This window comes from Opisthocomus hoazin, chromosome 20, assembly GCF_030867145.1.
Source record: "Opisthocomus hoazin isolate bOpiHoa1 chromosome 20, bOpiHoa1.hap1, whole genome shotgun sequence".
Classification (NCBI taxonomy): Eukaryota; Metazoa; Chordata; class Aves; order Opisthocomiformes; family Opisthocomidae; genus Opisthocomus; species Opisthocomus hoazin.
In genome coordinates, this window is record NC_134433.1 from 15836547 (window position 1) to 15856947 (window position 20401).

At 50.8% G+C, this 20401-nt stretch overlaps 2 protein-coding genes across 3 annotated transcripts; one reads left to right on the plus strand and one right to left on the minus strand.

Moving 5' to 3' along the window:
• The first annotated feature begins 1222 nt into the window (after positions 1-1222).
• Positions 1223-16381, plus strand: VEZF1 (vascular endothelial zinc finger 1). 2 transcript variants are annotated; one of them, XM_075440050.1, is made up of 7 exons: positions 1223-1423; positions 6816-7621; positions 8246-8309; positions 9328-9511; positions 10985-11194; positions 13570-13614; positions 13954-16381. In XM_075440050.1, the coding sequence occupies exons 1-7, from the start codon at positions 1391-1393 to the stop codon at positions 14379-14381; spliced, it is 1770 nt and encodes a 589-aa protein (XP_075296165.1). In that variant the 5' UTR covers positions 1223-1390; the 3' UTR covers positions 14382-16381. The 2 variants fall into 2 exon arrangements, with proteins under 2 accessions (XP_075296165.1, XP_075296166.1); XM_075440051.1 differs by having other exon boundaries at positions 1226-1423; positions 6816-7513; positions 13954-16370.
• Positions 16320-20291, minus strand: LOC142363717 (uncharacterized). The gene is made up of 2 exons (XM_075440062.1): positions 19915-20291; positions 16320-16701 (listed from the first exon to the last, which is right to left on the minus strand). The coding sequence occupies exons 1-2, from the start codon at positions 20289-20291 to the stop codon at positions 16320-16322; spliced, it is 759 nt and encodes a 252-aa protein (XP_075296177.1).
• Positions 20292-20401: the final 110 nt, after the last annotated feature.

The window sequence follows — 20401 nt, forward strand, 5'->3', positions numbered from 1 at the left end:
CACCGGCGTTACGCTGAGCGGGGGCTTCGCCGCCGGCCTTCGCGTTATCCTCAACAGGAGGCGAGAAAAACCACCCGGCTCTCCCGCGAGGGAGGAAGCGCCGTGGGAAACTCCCGTCGACGCGAGCCGCATTTAGCCCCGCTCGCTGAAGTCGACGGGGCTGTGTTTCTTCGAGCGCCCGACCCACCGGGCATTCCTGGGGAAGCGGGCGAGGCATCAGATGCGCAGCGTGGCTCGGCGCGGGTCTGCGCCCGAGCAAAGGGCATCGATCGGAGCCAGGAAAATAGAATAAACCCTTGTGAGTCCGTTCTCAGCTCTCCCGGCGCCGGGGAAGCCGGCGAGCAGAGGTCTGGGCTGACCACGCGTCCGATCCACCACACGCCCGGTTTCCCCGCACCCACCCTGTGCCCCGCGGCCCTCCCTGTGCCCCGGGGAGCACCGGGGCAGCCCTGGGAGCCGTCCCCGCACCCGGAGCTGCGGGCCCCGTCCCGTCGCCTGCCAGGGACGCGCTTGAGGCGTGTGAACACGTAATTAACGGGAAGCCTGTGCTTAATTGCTTGTGGCTTTGATTTGCATTCGGGTGCTGCGGCGGAGGTGGCTCGGACGCCAGCACGGGCGGGCAGCCGGCGGCTGGGACCGGGGCTGGGGCTCGGACCGGGATCGGCGGCAGCGGGGGGCCGGGCCGGGGGCCGGCGCTGCCCCACGAACGGCTTTGCCCCCCCGGAGCCCCGCGCCGCGGCCGGACCCCGCGGGGGGGGGGGGGCTGAGCACGGCGCGGAGCTGGGCGAGCCCCGGGGCGGCCCCGCTCCCCCGCGGGGCCCCCGCCCGCCGCCGCCCCCGCGGCTCCCTCCCCGCGCGGCGGGCGGGGGCGGCGGGCGGGGAGGGGAGAAGGGGCGGGCGGGCGGCTCGGCGGGCCCGGGCGAGGCGGCGGCGGCGGCCCTGGACACCTCGCCCGCTCCTCCATCTTCTCTCGCCACAGCTCGCCTCGGCTTCCCCAGCCCGGGACCGGCCCATTGCCAGCCCCGCGGGGGGGGGCGGCCGGCCCAGCCGCGCCGCCCCGGCCCCGCCGCCCTCCCCGCCGCTCCGCCGCGCCGCCTCGGCCCCGCCGCCCGCCCCGAGGCGAAGGGAGCGGCGGGGGCGGCGCTGCGGCGGCCCGGGCCCGCGCCGCCCCGCCGGGCCTCCGCGCCGCCGCCTCCCCCCTCTGGGCCGCAGTGGTGCAGCCCGGAGGTTAGCGGAAGCGGCCGCTCGGCGCTGCCATGTTGAGCCGCCGCCGCCGCCGCCGCTTTGTTGTCGGCTCCATGTAGCTGGGGCCCGGGGGAGGGAGGGGGGGGGACCGCGCCGCCGGAGCCGCCGCCGCCGCCTCCCCGCCGAGGGCCGCGACGCCCCCGCCATGGAGGCCAACTGGACCGCGTTCCTCTTTCAGGTGAGGCCCCGCGGCGGCCGGCGCTGCCCGCGCCCCCCCCCCCCCCCCCCTCCCCTCAGCGACCGCGGCCGCCCGCCGGGCTCCCCGCTAGGCCGGGGCTGTCAGTCAGCGCCGCCGCCCGGCCTCCCGCCCGCCTCCCGCCGCCCGGCCCGGCCTGCCCGGCCCGCCCGGGGCACCGCCTGCCCCGGCCCCGCTGCTCCGCGCTCCCTTCGCTTCCCTTCGCTTCGCTCCGGCACTTTCTGCCCGCCCGCGCTCCGCCGCCGCCCCGGCCGCTCGCCCCGCCGCTCACTCGTGGGCTTCTTTAAGAAAAAAAAAAAACCACCGCAACGTTTATATTTTAATTTTTAAATTTTTTTTCTCTCCCCCCCAAAACCCCGAAATCGCATCTTTTTTCTTTTTTTCTTGTTGTTTGTTTGTTTTTCCCTCCCCCCCCGCCCCCCCCCCCCCGCCAAGAAGAAAAACAACAACAAAACCCACCCCAACGCCTCAGGCTTCCACCGGGCTCTAACAAAACCCCGGTGGAACAAGCGCCGTGTCTGGGAGAATAAATTAATCCGTCTTTAACCAGCCTGGCTCAGGGGCCGGCTGACGACGGAGCTTGTTTTCTTTTAAAATAGGACGCGAGCGGGCCGGGTTTTTGTAAAAACTGGCGAAAGGCGAGCGGCAGCGGGGAGGGACGGGGCCGGTGCGGCGTGCAACCCCTCCCTTGGCCAACTGAGTCACAGCTTTCCCCCCTTCTGCCTGCGAAAGGCTGACTTAGAAGCACCGCTGTTTATGTAATTCCGGAGAAAAATCCAGTGTACCGAAAAGAAAAAAAAAATTAAAAAAAAAAAAATCCTCCCCTGTGAGCCGAGCCCTTTCCCACCGGGTTCTTTTCTGATGCCTCCTGCTCTTTCTGAGCTTGAAAACGTAAAATGGGGAATTGCAGCAGCAGCGCAAAAAAGAAAAAAAATAAAATAAAGCCCCGCACATCACCTTTCTTAAGGTAAAATAATCCTCTTTGCACCGTCCCGGCGGCGGTCACTCGCTTACTCACTGCCCTCCTCGGAACCCAACCCAGACCCAGCCCGTGACACGAGTTTGAAAACCTGAGTTGAATGAATAAATCCGCCAAGAGCGAGCACCGTTCCTTTAGAGAGGGAAAAATTATTCCCTTGCAAGTAGCGAGGGATGAGTCAGTGGCTCGGGTGCTCTGCCTCCGAAAACACGCCGGGAATGTGCCGGGGACCGGGAGCGGGGCGCTGGGTTTGCCGCTTTTTGGTGGTGGATGCGGGTGATGCCATCGGGTTTGGCTGAGGTCTGGCGAATTATTTCTCACTCTAGTGGGCAGTTGTGATTCGCACGTAGGAAACTTCCCGCTAAGAAGTTAATCTCCTTAGTTTAGGGCCATCTCCCTCCGAGTCGTGGCTGGTTTATCGCCTTTCTGCCTCCCGGGCTCGCAGCTGAGCGTTTTCGAGGGGAAATTATTCGTAGGCTGGCAGCACAGTATTGCAGCAACCTCTGCGAGAAGTGCCAAGCCGTACTTTCGAGTACGTGTCCAGCTTCTTGCTGCTCCTCTTCATTTTTTTTTTTTCCGAAGCGTACTGTATTTTGAAACAGCGGTGTCGCGCTTTGATTTAGGAGAAGGCATTGCTGCTTTTAATTAAGGAGCCAGCAGTTCACTTTCCTAACGTACTTAGCTACGTGCGACTTGGAAGCATCTTCGTAAAACTGTGATGTGGAAATTTTCCTCCGATTCCCCCCCCCCCCCCCAATAATAAAGCTTTAAGACCTCATAATAAATGCCGAATATTGTTTCTTGATTCATTTTGTTAAAAGCAACGATGTAGGGTGCGAGCATCCCGATGCACCCAGCAGAAAGCGCTGTTAAGATACTCCTGATGTGACGCTGGTTTTTCTTCTTCCCGTTCTCGCCAACAGCGTGTCAGGCGCCATCCAGCTGATTAGTTAAAACTAGTAACAAAAAGTGGATTTAAGAGCCCCTCCCGGCCCCGCTCCCCGGTATCAGTTAAATAACGAACGCAGTGACGGGACGTACACGCTCATTCTCCCCGGGGGAGTTGCACCCAGCGCGAGTTTCAGCTGTGACAGGATTTCTGAGGGACAGCTTAACACACGGTGTGTAAAGTTGTAATTTTGAGCCAAATGTTTTTACAGGAGGTTGCGATGTCGGAATTTCAGTCCTGCTAGCGATGGGATCTGTGGCTGTAAATTGCTCTTTCCAAATAAAGTTGTTTGGGTGCGTTTAGGTGGCGTTTTGATGGATTGTATCTTTCTAAAGAAACGATTGTGAGACTGAATAAGCAGCTCTTGTTTGGCGCTTATTAGTCCCTGAGATACATATTTTGAAAACCACTGTTAGTATCTGCTTGGAAAGTGAAAGTTGTATCTGTTAATGTGAGGAGGAATCATCCATCAAACAGAGTGCTCAAGATATGACTCATGCTAATTTGTTGCTCTCACATTAAGGCTGGAGCGCAAAAGTATTTTAGCCTCCGGGACTGGAAGTTCACAATGCCACATCCTACCACTCCGAGTCACGAATTACAGGGTTTTTTTGTTTACTGCCCCCCCAGGAAAGAAAAAACTAGTGATAGAACGAGGGTATTCTGCATGAGAGCCTGTCCCAGGCGATCAAAATATCGCAAAAATGTTGACTTGACGTGAATGCCAGGTCAAGTAAAACCGTGCTCTGTGCCTGAATAAAAATGACTCGCGAGAGGCGTGCAGCAGGTGCTGTCCCCCCGTCCTCGAGCAGCAAGTTAAAAAAAAATACCGCCTGATCCTTTTTTAAAAAGCTTTAAGGCAAGCAGCCCGTGGAAACTGAGGCACGCCGCTTGTTGCGGAGAGGGCTGTTAGAGAGGCAGCGCTGCTAATGACGCCGGCTATCTGGGAGCCGAGATAAGCAGGCTTACATAAGCAGCGGCGGCGTAGCCTGATGAATATACATTGTTTTACATCCACCGTCTCTGTCGGTGCTGTAGGAGCAAGTGCATCATTGCCTTGAAGTGCTGGCGATTCTTTAAGGCTTAAAAATACCAATAAACTGCAAAAGTTTGAACCTTGTCCAAAGGATTTGGGCTCTCTATTATCCGATCTGCCAGCTCTGCCTTTGAAACTGTATCTCTGGAGCTATCCTTAGGTGCTCTGAAGTGTCTTCTGGTGCAGTTTAACAACGTTGTTTAATGCTTACTTGAAGTTGGCTGTAAAACATTTAAGAATTTTTTAAAATTAAAATTGTATTGAAGTGCACAACTTGCTTAATATTGTACTTTCGATGCTTATTGTACGTACTCTGTTCCTTCTGTGCGATGTAGATGTCCCAGCCGCTCTTTAAAAACACAGCAAATAAAAGGTGGAAAAGCCACAGTTGTCGCTGAAGTCAGGCAGAAGTCGAACGGAGACGCTGGAGCCTGTGCCCTGCCCTGACGCAGCAGCGTAGCCTCCGGGAGCGTTCCGCCTTCGACCCCGCGGCGATCGCTGCTGCGTGGGGCGGCTGCTGCGGCCGGCGCTGCGGTGATGCCCGGCGTACCTGTTGCATCCCAGGCTTCGGCACAGATGGGACGTAAAGCGCAGATAAAACCGGACGGGCTGTCCTGGCTCCTAACGATTCCCACAGGTTCTGTCTCCCGTCATCACGCCGAATCCGGGCTTTCTCCCGTGAGCCGTTTTCCTGTCAGGCAGGCTCGCAGTGTTAGGGAGCACGTATTCCTGCCCACGTGGGTTAGTGTTTGTATCCACCGGTGGCTTTTATCCAAAGATCACCGGCATCGCGCTCCTGAAAAAAGCGTGGTGAAAGTGATGCAGGGCTTGTGCGGCTGCGGGAGGAGGCGGGCGCCCGCCTGCAGCCCCGGGAGGGTCGCACCGAGGTGGCTGCGATGGGGAGAGGCACGGCGGCCGGAGCTGGGATGCAACTAAGAAAAAGTCCCAAAGTCAGCTTGTAGAAATACTGATTTCTCCAAAGGACGCGAGGAGACGGATTCACGTAGGAGGAGTGTTAGCCTGAGCGCGCTTTGTAAAGCTGTCCGTCCTCAACCAGTGTGAAAGTAGACAAGTTGGGGGATGCAGGCCAGCGCAGCGTTTTATTCAGCTCTTACAGCCTCAGGTCGTGTTATTTGGTGAAGGAAGCCGTAGGGAGGAAGCGCTGGAAGGCTGCACTGCTGATCTGATGGGAATGGAAGTTTCCCCGAACTCAGCTTCAGAGCTGGCAGGCTGCGTTAAGAGCGAGACTGATTTAAAACGGGTCTGATGAGACTGAGGCGCATCTTTGGATACAGACGCGCTTGAACTGGCTTAAGGTGCTGGAGTGGTTTATTTTAATGCTCCATTAGGCTGAATTGGTCTGTGTGGTTTCTACACCACTTTAAATTTGTATCTGCCAGGGGTTTGTCCCAGTCTGACTGGGTGAATTTTAATAACAGTGTTTTCTGCCGTAGAATAAACAGCGCCTAACAGGAGCGTGGTGTGGAGCAGCCCGCAGCAGCGCAGGCTGCAGCTCGGCTGAGCGGTGCTTGCCACGGCACGCTCGGGGGGTCCCGCTCTGTCCTTGCCCTTCGGCTTCACCCGCTGATTCTGTAGTTGTCAGTTGGTATCAGCTGCTTTGAAACAGCTTTCAGGTCTTTTTTTTTTCCAACTGCCCCCCCCAGCTGTGTTCTGCAGCATCTCTAGATGTCTACCAGTGCTTATCGATTAGCTTCTCTTCCTATCACAAAGTAAATGCTGATGGAGAGAAAAAGAACATGTCGCTATTCTTATTAGTTCCCAGACGCAAAGAACGCAGCGGTCAGCGTATAAATGCAGCAGGAACCTGCTAAATATAGAAAAGTGGCTTTAGACAGCTCTCGATTCAAGCTGCTTTGGTTTCAGCGCTAACACACTGGTAGGAACACGCTGTTTAAAGAAGATGCCTTATCGCATCCTGGCGCTCCGTGGCTGCAGTTCTCAACGTGCGCTGGGCTCGGCTTAAAGGTGGGGCGTGATTTTGCAACTCCCATCAGTACGTTCGTGCGCTCCAAAGGTAGTCCCAAGGTGGCATCTGATACGATCGTTAGCAAAACAGGTTATCTGTTATGTAAAGATCAAACGCTGTGTTAGTAAAAGATCTGACAAGCGCCGAGTTGTTTTCCATAAGAAGTGTTGCCCTCCGGAAACGTAATAATTATTTGATTGTTATGATGTGTGCCTTCCTACACTTGCCACAGAATCTGCACAGCGAATGCGTTTAAAGCGCGAGCGGTTTATCCTGTCCGAAAACCAAAACTATGTCGCCTTTTCCAGCTGTTTCTGCGGTGGCTTTTGGTCTAGAATGTGCTTTCCTGTAGCTTGTAAATGTTCTCACCGTGTCAGAGTGGGCACCCATCAATAGAATTTAAGTGTGAATGTTTGGTTTTAGGCACACGAAGCCTCACATCACCAACAGCAGGCAGCACAGAACAGTTTGTTGCCTCTCCTGAGCTCTGCTGTTGAGCCACCCGATCAGAAGCCGATTCTGCCCTTACCAATAACGCAGAAACCTCAGCCTGCACCAGAAACGTTAAAGGATGCTATTGTTGGGATTAAAAAGGAAAAACCTAAAACCTCCTTTGTGTGCACTTACTGCAGCAAAGCTTTCAGGGACAGCTACCATTTGAGGCGTCACGAGTCCTGCCACACAGGGATAAAGTTAGTGTCACGGCCAAAGAAAACTCCCACCACAATGGTGCCCCTAATCTCGACCATCGCTGGTGACAACAGCCGAAGTTCATTGGTTTCGACTATCGCAGGCATCCTCTCCACAGTCACTACGTCTTCCTCTGCCACCAACCCCAGCAGCAGTGCCGGCGCCACGGCCATGGCAGTGACTCAGACGGTGAAGAAGCCCAGCAAGCCCGTGAAGAAGAACCACGCTTGTGAGATGTGCGGAAAGGCCTTCAGGGATGTCTACCACCTCAACCGGCACAAGCTGTCCCACTCAGATGAAAAACCCTTTGAATGTCCAATTTGCAATCAGCGCTTCAAGAGAAAGGATCGCATGACCTACCACGTGAGGTCTCACGAGGGTGGCATCACGAAACCATACACCTGTGGTGTTTGTGGAAAAGGCTTCTCGAGGTACCATGTAGAAAATCCCAGGCGAGCTCACGTATTGGCTTTTCATAACCAAGAAGGGTTAAGCTATCATAGCGAGGGGCTAGGAGAACCAGACATCTTAGAATATTGGTGAGGGGATAAAGAGCCTTGTTTACCTCCGGGGTGTGGGTCTCGATCCGAGCCAGATTGGCAGTGGCCAAAAGCGGTCGCTCTTTTATGGGAGTGTTCTGAAATGATTTCGCGACCTCATCCAGGTCCCGAAGGACACGTGTCCGTGTCGCGGGTGGTGACCACGGAGCCCCGTTACCAGCCTTGGCCGAGGCCGGTGAGCGGATGGGGCACGGCAGGCAAGCCGTCTCCGTGTCTGGTAGCAAGGCTGAGGCGTGCTGACAGAGCATTGTGGGGGAGCTCACATTGCTGCTGGCTGTATCCTCATCTGCGCTTGCAGCAGAGAAAAATTCAACCTGTAGAGCTGTTGGTCGTTACCCAAGGTACGACCACACGTACCGTTTTCGGGTGTGTGAGAAGAACACCGTTAAGTTTTAAACTGCAGGTTGGGTCTCAGCGTAACTACGTGTTACTCTAGCTGAAAGCCACCGCGTAGGTGCGGGGAGCGTGTTTGTGCTTGCTGCGCAGAGGGATGGGGGCTGCAGGGGGTCAGCAGCGCAGCGTTGGGCGCTGCTAGCCGAGGTGTCGTTGCTATGTCTTTGTAACAGTATGCGTGTTCTTCTCTGTTCCTCTCTTTCTTTGCAGGCCTGATCATTTAAGCTGTCACGTTAAACATGTTCACTCAACAGAGAGACCCTTCAAATGCCAAGTAAGGGCTAAAATGATTTATTAAGAACAATACCTTATTGTATCCTTAGAATCTCAGGTGAATAATCTTTCCAGAACTGTGTTGGCTCCTGGACTTCTCTTTGAAGAGCAAGTTTAGGACTAAAGTCGCATCCACCTTACATAGCAGCAGCCCTGTAGTTCTGATGTAAGTGTAGAGGCAGTTTAAAAGGATGCTGTGGCTACTTTTTGGGAGAGATTAGAGGCTTTTTGCCTACTTGGAGGACAACGTAAGTGCTCTGTTTTACGATATGCTTAGCTTAGTAGTAGGATTGTAGCAGCATCCTCAGCTCAGTGCTGATTACTGGAGTCATGTATGCAATATGTTTCTCAGCCTATTCAATTTAAACGTGTTTCCCAGTATGTCCATTTAAAATGGATTGGAATAGTTGCTTCTAGATCCGTTATTTTGCTGGAAGGTGAAAGCAAGCTGTCGTAAGTTGATGGCTGAGCATAAGAGAAACAACGTGACTGCCCTTGAACAATTAACTGTTTTGCTTGGAATAGCCACGCTTGTTCCAGCCTGTGTTTTAGTGACTCATCATATTAAATAAAAGTCTTGTGTAAAAAGAATAGCATGAGAAAAAGGTTTCGTTTCCTTGTTCCAATTTGGATGGGAACAGAAGTAATTGAGCAATTTAAGATATCAGGTTCGTATTTGTGTGGTAAAATTGTATCAGAAAACAACGTTGCCTGTTCTAGGCTCTTATTAATAAGCTACCTCTTGCTTTGCTAGGTAAGGCAACCCGCTATTTTAAGAAAGTTCAAGTGGCATAGGTTATGATTTCTGTCCTGATTGTCTCAGGAGCCAACTTCCATTTTCAGCCTCTGTGTGATAGTTTAAATTTGGTTTCTCTGTGAGTACAGGTAAAACTTAAGGTCGTCAGTATGCTTAGGATACTGTTTGCACCCACGAGGTAAACTAGGCTTACAGTGGGCATGTAATTCATACTGTAATGATGCTGTCTGCGCTTCAAGTGTAACTGTTGTCCTTCATATAGACGTGCACTGCTGCCTTTGCCACCAAAGACAGACTGCGGACACACATGGTGCGCCATGAAGGAAAGGTATCGTGTAATATCTGTGGTAAACTTCTGAGTGCAGCATATATCACCAGCCACTTAAAGACACACGGGCAGAGCCAAAGTATCAACTGTAATACCTGTAAACAAGGCATCAATAAAAGTAGGTGGACGTTTTAAAAACATTTCTAATAACAATGTGTTTGCAAAGGGAATTGCCTTTGATTGCGTTAAAATGCAAGAACATACCCATCAGTCCGGGTATTCATGCCTGTTAAAAATAGATACTGGATAACAGGATCTTCTTCAGCTCAAGAATTGGCATATGTGGAAGTGGTTTGCTGCTAGGCTGTGCTCTTATCCTGTAGGAATGCCCTGCAGTCTGTGAGACTAACTTCAAGAAAAGAGTTCCCAAGTTTTCTCAGCTCCTAAGCCCAATCCTACTTCCCGAACTGTACAGGCCCGAAAGTCCAGCAGATGGTTCTGGAGAGTTTAGAATCTTTAAGTAAGATCTGCCAAGTTCCAGGTTTGAAGCCTTATCTGAAGCTCATCGAAATCAGGAGATAAATTTCTCTGCTTTCTCTGAGCTTTGAGCCTGGGGCTCAGTGATTCCTGCCTCTGGCAGTGGCTGACCAGAAAAGCGTCCAGAAAAGCGTTTAAATCCAGCCCTGATACGTTTTGGGCATTAGTGGTGTTGGACTGGTGGTGTGCAGGAGTTTGAGTGAGATGTTTGTAATAGTTCCTGCTAGCCTTAAACTGTCTGGAAGTGCCGAAGCCTGAACCTGGGAGTGGCTAGTAAGCGAATGGAGGCTTGGCTTTCAAATCTTCCCTATTAAAATACCTGTAACTGAAGTTACCCTACGTGGTTAGTGATATAAGGCAGGTTTTCAGAGGAATCAAGAGGGAGAAGTAAGGAATGTCTTTGGAAACACTGTGCTACATGAGGAACAGTTGTCATTAAAGCCTTTTAAACAGTATTAATTTACAACATCTTTGCAGTTCCTGTTACTCCTGGATAATTGGAAGGTGCTGGGAACGTCTAAAATGCCTGATTGTTGAGTTTAATACGAAATGTGGATGTGAAGTATTTTTCAAGGCATAGGGTTACAGCTCTGGCTTCTCAGGCCAGCCGGGTGGTGCTAAGCCAGTTCACGTGAGGCATTTACAGCAGTTGTTAGAGGTGGAAATGATGAGCTGTAATGTGGCCAGAGAGTAGTAAAGTGCTGTTCTGTGATGTGAAGGTAAACTGAAAATGTTGTCATACTTGCAATAAAAAGGCTTTTTTCTTTTTGAAACTGGAGCTGAAGTTTAGAAAAAGTGGAATCGGCTAACCAGCTTGAGTTCTAGAGACTCATTGTAGTCTTCATTCTTCCTAAAATACAAACATAATAATCGGAAAGGAAGTTCACTTTTGGCAGTGAAAGCAGATGTTATTGACGTACGTTTTGTTTTTTAGATCTTGGAAAAGTAGTTTTATAGAACACAGGATTAATGATATGGTTTTAAACACCTCTGTGATTTTTGCTCTTGGAATCTTGCGAGATTCCACACGCTCTTTACGGAAGAAGCCTTTGTCATCTCAGCAGAAAACAGTAACTTTTCAAGGTGAATTTGTGTTCTTACTTGATTGGCATAGCATGCATGAGTGAAGAGACCAGCAATCAGAAGCAGCAGCAGCAGCAGCAACAACAACAGCAGCAACAACAGCAGCAGCAGCAGCAGCAGCAGCAGCAACAGCAGCAGCAGCAGCAGCAGCAGCAGCAGCAGCAGCACGTAACAAGTTGGCCGGGAAAGCAGGTAGAGACCCTGAGGTTATGGGAAGAGGCCGTCAAAGCGAGGAAGAAAGGTAAAACAAAACAATACTTACGGTCTTGGTTTTGTACGATGCTGCAGTTCACAGTTACATAGGGAGTTTCAGATGCCAGAAGAGGATGGCTTACATGACAGTTTCATGCTTGGTGTTAGAAGTAATAGCTGAAAGCTAGCAGGAGGAGAACATGACCAAAATTACGCTGCTGTAAATGAATTCCTTATTACTTGCTTCCGTTTGGTCTCTGTGCTTGAACGCGTACGTAGCAGTCATCAATTAGAGAGGGATGTTTGTGTCTGCTCCAAGGCGAGAGTGTGTTTTTCTGGCTTGCATGTGGTTTTTAGCTGTGTTTATGCATATTTACCAGTTGTTAACTTGTGTGCATATATACATTTATATATACACACACACCCCCCAGCCTCTGTCGTTGCATCATTGTCAGTTTGCATGTGGGTGCTTCCTCTGTCCCTTTCATCTTTTCTCTCCCAATTTATTCCATTCGCTGTATCATCACCTAACTGTCTTTGCATAAAGTTTTCTAGAACTCGTAGAACTTACTCTTCTGTCTGTTGGATTTTTTCTTTACAAAATTAGCTAAGAAGTGACAGTGTTTTTCATTATTGCTAGCTCACAGCTTCCATCTACCTGTGCTGCTGTAACTGAAGTTGAATAGCTTCCTGTTGCTGGTCAGCGTGTCTGTTTTGCAGAGACCAGATTGCTTCAGTTTAGTGACGTTAGCTGTATAGTAGTTTAAAGTCTCCCATCACTGCTAGCTTATTCTTGTCAGAACAGTCTGATTTCTAACGCCTGTTATGTGACTCTCGTGGATTACATGTTTTAGAAGTTCTTAGTGACCACTTACCGGCTTTCACTAGCTGTTTTTTGTAGTAAATGTTTTTGACTCGCCTTTTTTTCTTCCTTTTCTCCTAAGCTTCCTTTCAGTTTCTTCACTCTCTTTTTCTTTCCTAGGTCTTGTGTGTGTATTAGGCTGCTAGCTCCTTTCGCCTTGATTGATACTGAATGGAATTCTCTGATCAGACAGTATAGAAGCAGCTTAGTCATGTTAAAATGCAGTGATAACAGAAATAGCAAATATTGTCAGGCTGCTAAATGGATGAAGCGAAGGGGTGTCAGATTTAGAAAAATCTCTGAGAACTTTTTTTCTGCTTGTTCCTTCCTATGTCTTGTTCCCTCTTCCCTCACTTTCTTACTGAGGGTATTGAATATGCTTGAACGGACACAGTGGGTCTGGGCAGTGGTGGGTGCGGGAGGTGGGTGGTGGGGTGTTGTCAGATGGGTGATGTCAGTTTAACTTCGCTGGGGAGGGGGCAGGGGTGGGGTGGGGCGTTGCGTGGTCGGTGCTTGGAAGGTGAAGCTAGACCAGTCAGCGCCATGCCGATGTGCCGCTCCTTCCATGCTGATTCTCCTGTGCTAGTGCCACCGCTTGCGCTGGCTTTACAACGCTATATGGGATTTTTTTAGTCTAATACTATTTATTTTTACAATTTTTTTTTTTTTTTTTTTTTTACTCTTTCCCTTCCTTTCCCCCTCTCCTAGATATGGACTTTGAAGAACCAACAGTAACCCTTGAATGGGGCTAATGTTGCTTTCAAAGTTAACTCTGTCTTGGTGCATTTGTATTGCCCAAGTGGCAAGAGTGGACTCTTTGCTCCTGGCTTACCTGCTGAAACGTGGGTGTAGACCGAGCTTGGTGTCCCACCCTACAAATGTGGAACCAGACACGCCGTAGCGTTGACCTAGAGTATCTTTTTGTCCATTTCTCTAGCAGTCATCCCTTCCCTTTCCCCGCTTCTATTTTTGGAGCCGCCTGGTGCGGTAGCCGGCAGGTGGTGCTGATGGATGCCTGGTGAGCCCGCACCGCCGCTGCCCGCACCGCCACTGCCCGCACCGCTGCTGCCCGCTGCCCCGCTGCCCCGCTGCCCACTGCCCACACCGCTGCTGCCCCAGTGTCTGCACTGCTGCTGCCCGGTGCCTGCACTGCTGCTGCCCCGCTGCCCACACTGTTGCTGCCCGCGCTGCCACTGCCCGCTGCCCCAGTGCCCAGCCCTGCTGGAGCCCACCGGCAGCATGGCCTGGCACCGGCCTCCTGGGCCTTCCTCGTTCGGCACTTAATTCCTGCTTACTGCAAAACAAAGTGGAAAAAAAAAAAAGCAACCCCCAAACCCCGCAAAACAACCCAGCTTGGTGTGGAGCTGTAGCTTACGTGGAAGCTGAGGAGATCATGGGGGCTGAGGGATGTGCTGACTGGGTAGCTGTCAACATGGCTAAGTAGAAGTACTGTGATCAGTGGAGCAATTTAGTAGCAATAATTAAGACTGAAATAAGCAGGTAAATATTGAAACGAGCTTTGCTTATCAGTCCCTAATAATGACTTTTTAAAACCTTCACAGAATGTCAGTTCACCTTTGAGAAGGCTATAGAGTACGTACCATTCGGTATGTACACTCTCTCCTCTATTTATAATGTTCCTCTTGGAAGGATTTTTTTTTTATTGTGCGATACTGTTTTTATGAACATCAAAACCCTCTTTATAAGACAACCACGCTTCTCAGGAAAAAATATTGAATTGAAATGAACTGCATGAGAGTTTGTGTTTCTTGTAGGCTATAGAATGTTAACAGTTGTAACTTGCTAATAATTCCTAAAGAAAATGATTCCAAAATTTGTACCTGTTCTTGTTTGGTTTTTGGTTTTGTTTTGTGTGGTTTTTTTGGATCTTGTCCATGGTTTTTTATGTGTTAAAAACTTTTTGTCTTTTTGTGTCTCATTTTTAGAAGCTGCTAACTTGTGCCAAACCTCCACTGCTGCTACTACGCCTGTGACTCTTACTACTCCATTCAATATAACGTCCTCTGTGGCTTCTGGGACTATCACAAACCCAGTCACAGTGGCAGCTGCAATGAGCATGAGAAGTCCAGTAAATGTATCAAGTGCAGTTAATATATCCAGTCCGATGAACCTAGGGCATCCTGTAACTATCACCAGTCCGTTGTCCATGACATCTCCATTAACGCTCACCACGCCAGTCAATTTACCTACCCCAGTAACCGCTCCAGTGAACATAGCGCACCCAGTCACCATAACGTCTCCCATGAACCTCCCCACACCCATGACGTTAGCTGGTCCCTTAAATATAGCAATGAGACCGGTAGAGAGCATGCCTTTCCTGCCCCAGGCCTTGCCCACGTCTCCTCCCTGGTAAAGCATTTCTGAACAGTATTAAAAAGGATTAAAATGGAATCCTTACCAGCAGTTCTTTTTTGGGTTTTGTTTGGTTGGGCTTTTTTTCTTTGTTGGGTTTTTTGTTTTGTTTTGTTTTTTCGTTTTGTTTTGGTTTAGTTAATAATAAATTCAGGCTGAGACACTGGGGCAACGTGCACCATCCGAGACCGTAGTAGCATCTTCCCCTGTTGATTTGGCTCATATGGTTCGAACTTGAGTTTCACTGGAGCACTTCGTTTAAAGTAAGTTTTGCCTTTTAGCTGACTGATGCTGAATTAGAGCAGATACTTCTTTGCCAGAGTTTTTTAAAGAAAAAAAAAAAAAAGGTCATTAAAAAACAGTTTTATGTTTTATACCCCAGATTATAACTTAGAAAATTATTTTAATCTAAACACTAGCAGAGACCCCTCTGTATCTTTGACAGGGTGGATGGCTAATTTTAACTTGCCAGTCGTTGAGTCCACTGTTTCTGAGCTAGTGTAGAATCTTTGTCTGTGTTGATGTTTTGTTTTTATTTTTAAATAAGTAAATGCATTACAATGTTGTCATTAAAAAAAAATGCATTTTGAAGAAAATATGCATTTTACCTTTGGGAATATGGTAATTTCAGGCAGCATTCCCTATGGGAAAGGTGATACCAGCTCTGATATGCAAAGCATATGATAACTTATCATTCTAACTTCAACATATAATAGGGATTGTGACCTGATATTTGGAGATGTAAATATTACCCAACATATTACCCTAAGGGAATATAGCATTGTAGTCAACATTTTTTTTAAAAAAACTGTTATTGTTTGGCGAGAAACAGCCATGGCTGACAGAAGAGGAGTCGCAATGTATGTAAACATGGTCTCTGAACAGTCAGACCCCTATGGGACTCTTATCTAGGAGCAAAAGGAGTGCTTGGAAACTTAAGAAATATTGCTTTAAGCTGGAAGATTCTGGAGGCACTGGGTATGATTTTTATGCCCTCTGCCTCCCAATCAGAGCCTGCTGGTGTTGCAGCAGGGGACAGACGTGTTAGTTGTTCACTAGAAGTTTTGTCTTATATTAAATTGTATACAGTTTTTATTCTAACCACTAACTAGGTAGGATGCCCCTCCAGGACAAGCAGAGAGCGTCTTTTAATTTCTCCCCTATTCCTTAATCAAGTGTTGTGCAAATCTGTTCAACTTTGTAAATATTTGCAAACATCATCATTTTTACGTTACTCTTCTGTTGCGTTAACACATTTCTATCAGTTTGTGGGAGTTCTGGGGTGGTGCTGTGAACTGTCCAGCCCAGAACTGCTCCGCAAATGGTCACACATGTTTAAGCTACATGTGCTTTTTATTTCTTAACCTGTTTATCTGTACATAAAGTAGAAAGCAAAATCTAGGGAAACAGATATACTTTTTAGACTATCATGTCACATACTCACGTTTTTAAAACTTTGTTTAAAAAAAAACAAAACCACCCTAAACCCAAGACTCTACATTAAAAAAAAAAAAAAAAGGAGATGTTTTTATCTTAATGAAGTTGAAAGCTCTGGAGATTGGCGTGTGCGCATTTTGACAGAGTGCTAGCAGGACTGACTAGTCACAGCGGACTGCTTCCGTTTCTACCCGGCCGTGTCAGGACAAGCAGTGATTGCCAGGCTGCTGGCTCAGGTGACAGGTATCTGTATCATGACGTGAAACCGTTCTAGGGGCTTGGACTACATAGTAACACAAAAAAAAAAACAAAAAAAAAAGAGCTTAGTGTAAAATAATTTTATAAATGATCTTTTGTACTTTAGGACATCAAATTGTACAACTTTTGTATATATAAAAGCTTAGGAACTTTCTGTTTAGCAGAAAGGAAACACATTCCTACACTTTTAATGTATATGTTTGTTATAATGTCCATGTAAACATATGCCCTATGTTTGTGCCTTTTAATTAGTTTGTCTCAATAAACAAAAATGTAGAGAAGAATATGTAGCTATGACTTTGTTACCACTGTTCTTACTCCAGCTGTGTAGAGGTCCTCGTTCTTGCCCTGTGCAGAGCACTGCGTGCAGGCGGCTGCGTGACTGAGGCCGGTGCGGCCGCTCCGAGGCGCGCGGGGCGAATGCCCCCAGCAAGCTCCTTCCTCCCGTAGCGCAGCGCAGCGCAGCCCGCGCCGTGGGCGTGCCCGTGGGACGCGTAGCTCCCGCGCCGTCCCTGCTCCCCGTGGCAGGGGTGCCAGCTGGCGCCAGTTTGACGTAGCAGGTGTAGCGTTCCGGATCCGCGTGAGCCGCAGAGATGACCCTTAGGTGAAGTTTGGGTGTCCCCGAGCTTAAAGAAAAGCATTAAAAGCCAGTATGAAAATGTGTACTAGAAGTGGTTATCTATGAATTACTTAAAATAAACAGGTGTGAGACTTTGTTGTATGTTGTCCGTTACTGCAGTGTTGACAGTGGCTCCTCCGTCCAGCTAGCGTGCCCTCCTGATGTTATTTTTATCCCGGCAGAGTAGTGGTAGAATAAACTAATTTAAACACCAGCGAGGAGATTTTTCAACATGACAGAGGCTTCCCAAGCCGCCAACCGTGGTGCTCTTAGCGTGGGGCAGGAAAAGGGCCGTTTCCTTTTTATTTTGTGTTGGTTCTGCTCGAGTGTACCTGGTTTGTGTCCACAAAGCTGCATTAGCTGATTGTCAGCCTGTCGCATTTGTACTTGGGTAAACATTTGCTTTGTGCTGTGTATAAACGGTTCCGAGGTGTGCTCAGCTGTCGCTGTACGGACATTCATTTCGCCGCGCGATGCCATCATGTGGAATACGGGAAGCTGGTTTGTGACCAGCGGAAGCTGCCCGGTCCGGTCGCGCCCAGGGCATGCGGGCTGCTGGGCAGCGGCTGGTTCCTCGGCAGCGGGGCGAGGCAGCAGGGCCCGCTGGCTGCTGTCGGGAGAGGCCGCGGAGCTGCCCGCAGCGGCGAGCGAGCTGGACACCGACTCGGGTCGCTGCCGCCCTGGGAAGTTCGGGCTGTAAGAAAATGGTGGCTGTGGAGAACAGATGCTCCTGTTACTCCGAGCTGGTTTCTATGCAGCTGATGCGCTTAGCCTAGTTTATTTCACGGAAACTTGTAAGCTGGATCCGGTCCAGCATCCCGGGCAGCCTCGTGCTGCCGTGGGTTGGGGACGGTTTCATAGCGAGCCCATTCAGGTCTCCGATTGCAAGCAGTTCCATAGGGGGGGCATTTTTTTCTACTTCAGTTTCCACGAGCATTCAGCACTAGGTCGATGGCGTAGCACCGGCTGTGAAGTTTTAAAAGACGAATTTTGCCTTGGAAGGGTTTGTGCTGCGGGAAGTCGGAGCAGTCAGATCGCTGGCACGACAGCTCGTCCTCCGGGCCGGCTGCGCTGGCGCGGTGGGGAAGGACGGACGGCGGCACAGCCGCTCGCGCTGCCAGGGAACCACCCAGGTGCTTTACCTTGGGCATGGGCTTTTGCGTTATTTGGAACCCCCCCACCACTTCCAGAGGGAGTTTGGGGTGACGAGAAATGGGGGGTTCGACCTTTGATGTCTCGCCATCGGGGAGTTACAGCCAAGTGTGGCACGTCGGGAAGATTTCTGTTCAGCCCAGGCCATGGGTGAGAGAGAGAATCGGGCGTTGCTCTCTGCGTACGAGTTAAATTCTGTTTGCCACTGTTCACAAATAAAAGATTGTTCTTCCCCTCTTACAAGAATGTTTTCTTTAGAGTGGCAGAAGAAGAAAGTATTTTGTGTGTTCGCATCTGTCCGTGAGAGGTTTGCAGAAGAACACAGACGCCCCAGTAAGCTGCGTGAGCTGCAGCAATCCCGGGTTACGTAAAGGGCCCGGCGCTGCCGGGGGATTAGTCGGTGGCATTACCGGTGCGGATAAACCCTCCGCGTCCCGCTCGCTCTCCGCGCACTTTAATTTCAGAAACGGTCACTCTGAGCCGTGTTTTGGAAACCACTTGGGGTTAATTTGTGAGGCTGTTCACCAGAGAAAGAAGGGAGGAGAACTGGGATGTAACGAGCGCCGGGGTTTTCAGAAGCACCCAGCGCTCGGCTGTTTTACGGGCCCGCTCGGGGTCCCCGCACGGGAGCGGCGTTGCTGAGGGCAGGGCTGCGGTTCTGCCCTCCTGGGTCCTCCCGAAACGCCCGCCTTGCTTGCTTGGTGCCTTAGTTTATCCGTCTCAAAAACAGATTTCACAGCATTTGCAAAAGGCAGCTATTAAAAGCACTTCAAGTTTTTAAATGCCTTTGAGGTCTGTCTCAGTGCTTAAGTGGACCTTTTTACCAGTGCGTTTTAGGATAAATAGTAAGTGTAAAAATAAAGCTCTTCCTCTCCTAATTGCCAGGCAGGATAAAACTTCCCATGCGATCCCCGTCTACCTGTTCGTCGGAACTGGCATGTTCATGCTTCTTGCTTATCGCTGGCTCATTCGCTCACCACTTCCAGAGCAGCAGCAGAAGGATGGCAGAGGAACTACGTGCTAATTTTTATGTCAAAAATAGCTTTCACCTTTAAACGTGCAAGGCTCAGTGACCGTCTGCTCATTAGGAAAAGGAATGCCTGAGCGCCCGTTGCGAATCCGTTTTACAGCCGTGTTCAGCTCTGACTGTCGGCCCCTGGTTAAAACGGAGCGCTGAGGTCCTGACCTAGAAACAAACCTTTTTTGGTATTGGTTTGGAAAAAGCGTTTCAGAGCCGAGCGGGACGGAGCCAGGCTGCCCGGCTGGCGGGGCTCGCGGCGGTCGCCTTGCAGCCTGGTGCCGTGCACCCCCCGAAGCCCACCCAACAACCGCTGGGAAAGCCGGGCTCAGCGTTTTGTTAGAAGTAATAGTAGATTTTTGGGGTTCTTCAGGTTTCTGGGCGAATTGGAGCCATTTTTAAAAGCCCTGGGTTTTTCTTCAAGGAAGCCGAAAGGCTCTTTGGACCCCAGCCGCTTGCAACGCGTGTCGGCGTGGGCATCTGAAGCGGCTGCCGGTGTCAGAGCGCAGACCCTGCTTCCCTTCCAGCGCCTTTCGGGCAGCCGCCTCGCAGCTCGGCCCACCGCGTGGAAATCCGAGGTGGAAATCTCTCCGGAGAAGGCAGGAATCCTCCGTTCACCTTTCCACGGAGTTGTTCTCACCAGCTCCTCGTCGAGACAAAAACATTCGTGTTCCGTGTTTCCTGTGCAAGGTTTGGTTCTCAGGGAATGACCAATTTAGGTGGAACTGGCCGAATTAAATGCACTATTTTAACTCTTCATAGTTGTGTGCTTCTGTCCCCATTTCTTTTTACTTCCTAGCGTCATTAGCAGCTACGACCCATGTATGGAAATTTGATAAAATCACCTGTTTCTCCCCAAACAAGCCTGGATTGGGAAGAGCTTGCAGTCAACAGAGCTCGCCGCAAGGCGCTGTGTCACGGAGGAGACGCCGATCCGCCTTTAACTGTGGGAAAGCAAACGCTGTGGCACACGTACGCCCGGAAAGCCGAAGGTTGGCCTCATGTTTTCACTCTCCCTGATGTCTTTGTCAAAGCCTTGCAGGTTCTTACCTGGGCTCAGGATCGCTGAGCTGCCGGGCACGGATGAAACGATCGAGCGGGGAAGACCCTCGGCATGGCGGGCCGTCCTGCGAGAGAGCTTCGGACCGTCGCAGACGCGTGCTCGGGGCGCGGCACCCCCGGACGTGCTCCGGCGGGGTGCGGTGGGAGGCCGGCGCTGCGGGTTTGGGGAGCGAGGAGGGAAGTGGAGGCCCGGACCCGCTGCCGTCCGCCGTCCCGCTCCGATCTCTGCCGAACGGGAAGCGTTTGCCCTGCACAAACTGGCTCCCGTAATTTGTCAGAGGAGATGGCTGCCCGTCCGGAGCGGTTACGCGGTGTGGCTTCCAGCTGTCGGGCGCTGTGCCGGGGACGGCTGCGGCCGAAGCCATGCTGTCCCATCAGCCGTCCTCCCCAGAGCCCCGCACCTGGCCGGGGGTGCTGGTCCCAAACCCCGCCATGCCGGGGGGCACCGACGGCCTCCCCGCCATGCTGCCCCTGG

Coding starts and splice junctions, on each gene's coding strand:
- VEZF1 (XM_075440050.1), top strand. CDS start 1,391: ATGGAGGCCAACTGGACCGCGTTCCTCTTTCAG. Junction 9,512..10,984: donor TAAACAAGGCATCAATAAAA/GTAGGTGGACGT, acceptor TGATTGGCATAG/CATGCATGAGTGAAGAGACC. Junction 13,615..13,953: donor TATAGAGTACGTACCATTCG/GTATGTACACTC, acceptor TCTCATTTTTAG/AAGCTGCTAACTTGTGCCAA.
- LOC142363717 (XM_075440062.1), bottom strand. CDS start 20,291: ATGGCTTCGGCCGCAGCCGTCCCCGGCACAGCGCCCGACAGCTGGAAG. Junction 16,702..19,914: donor CTCAGCGATCCTGAGCCCAG/GTAAGAACCTGC, acceptor CTTTTCTTTAAG/CTCGGGGACACCCAAACTTC.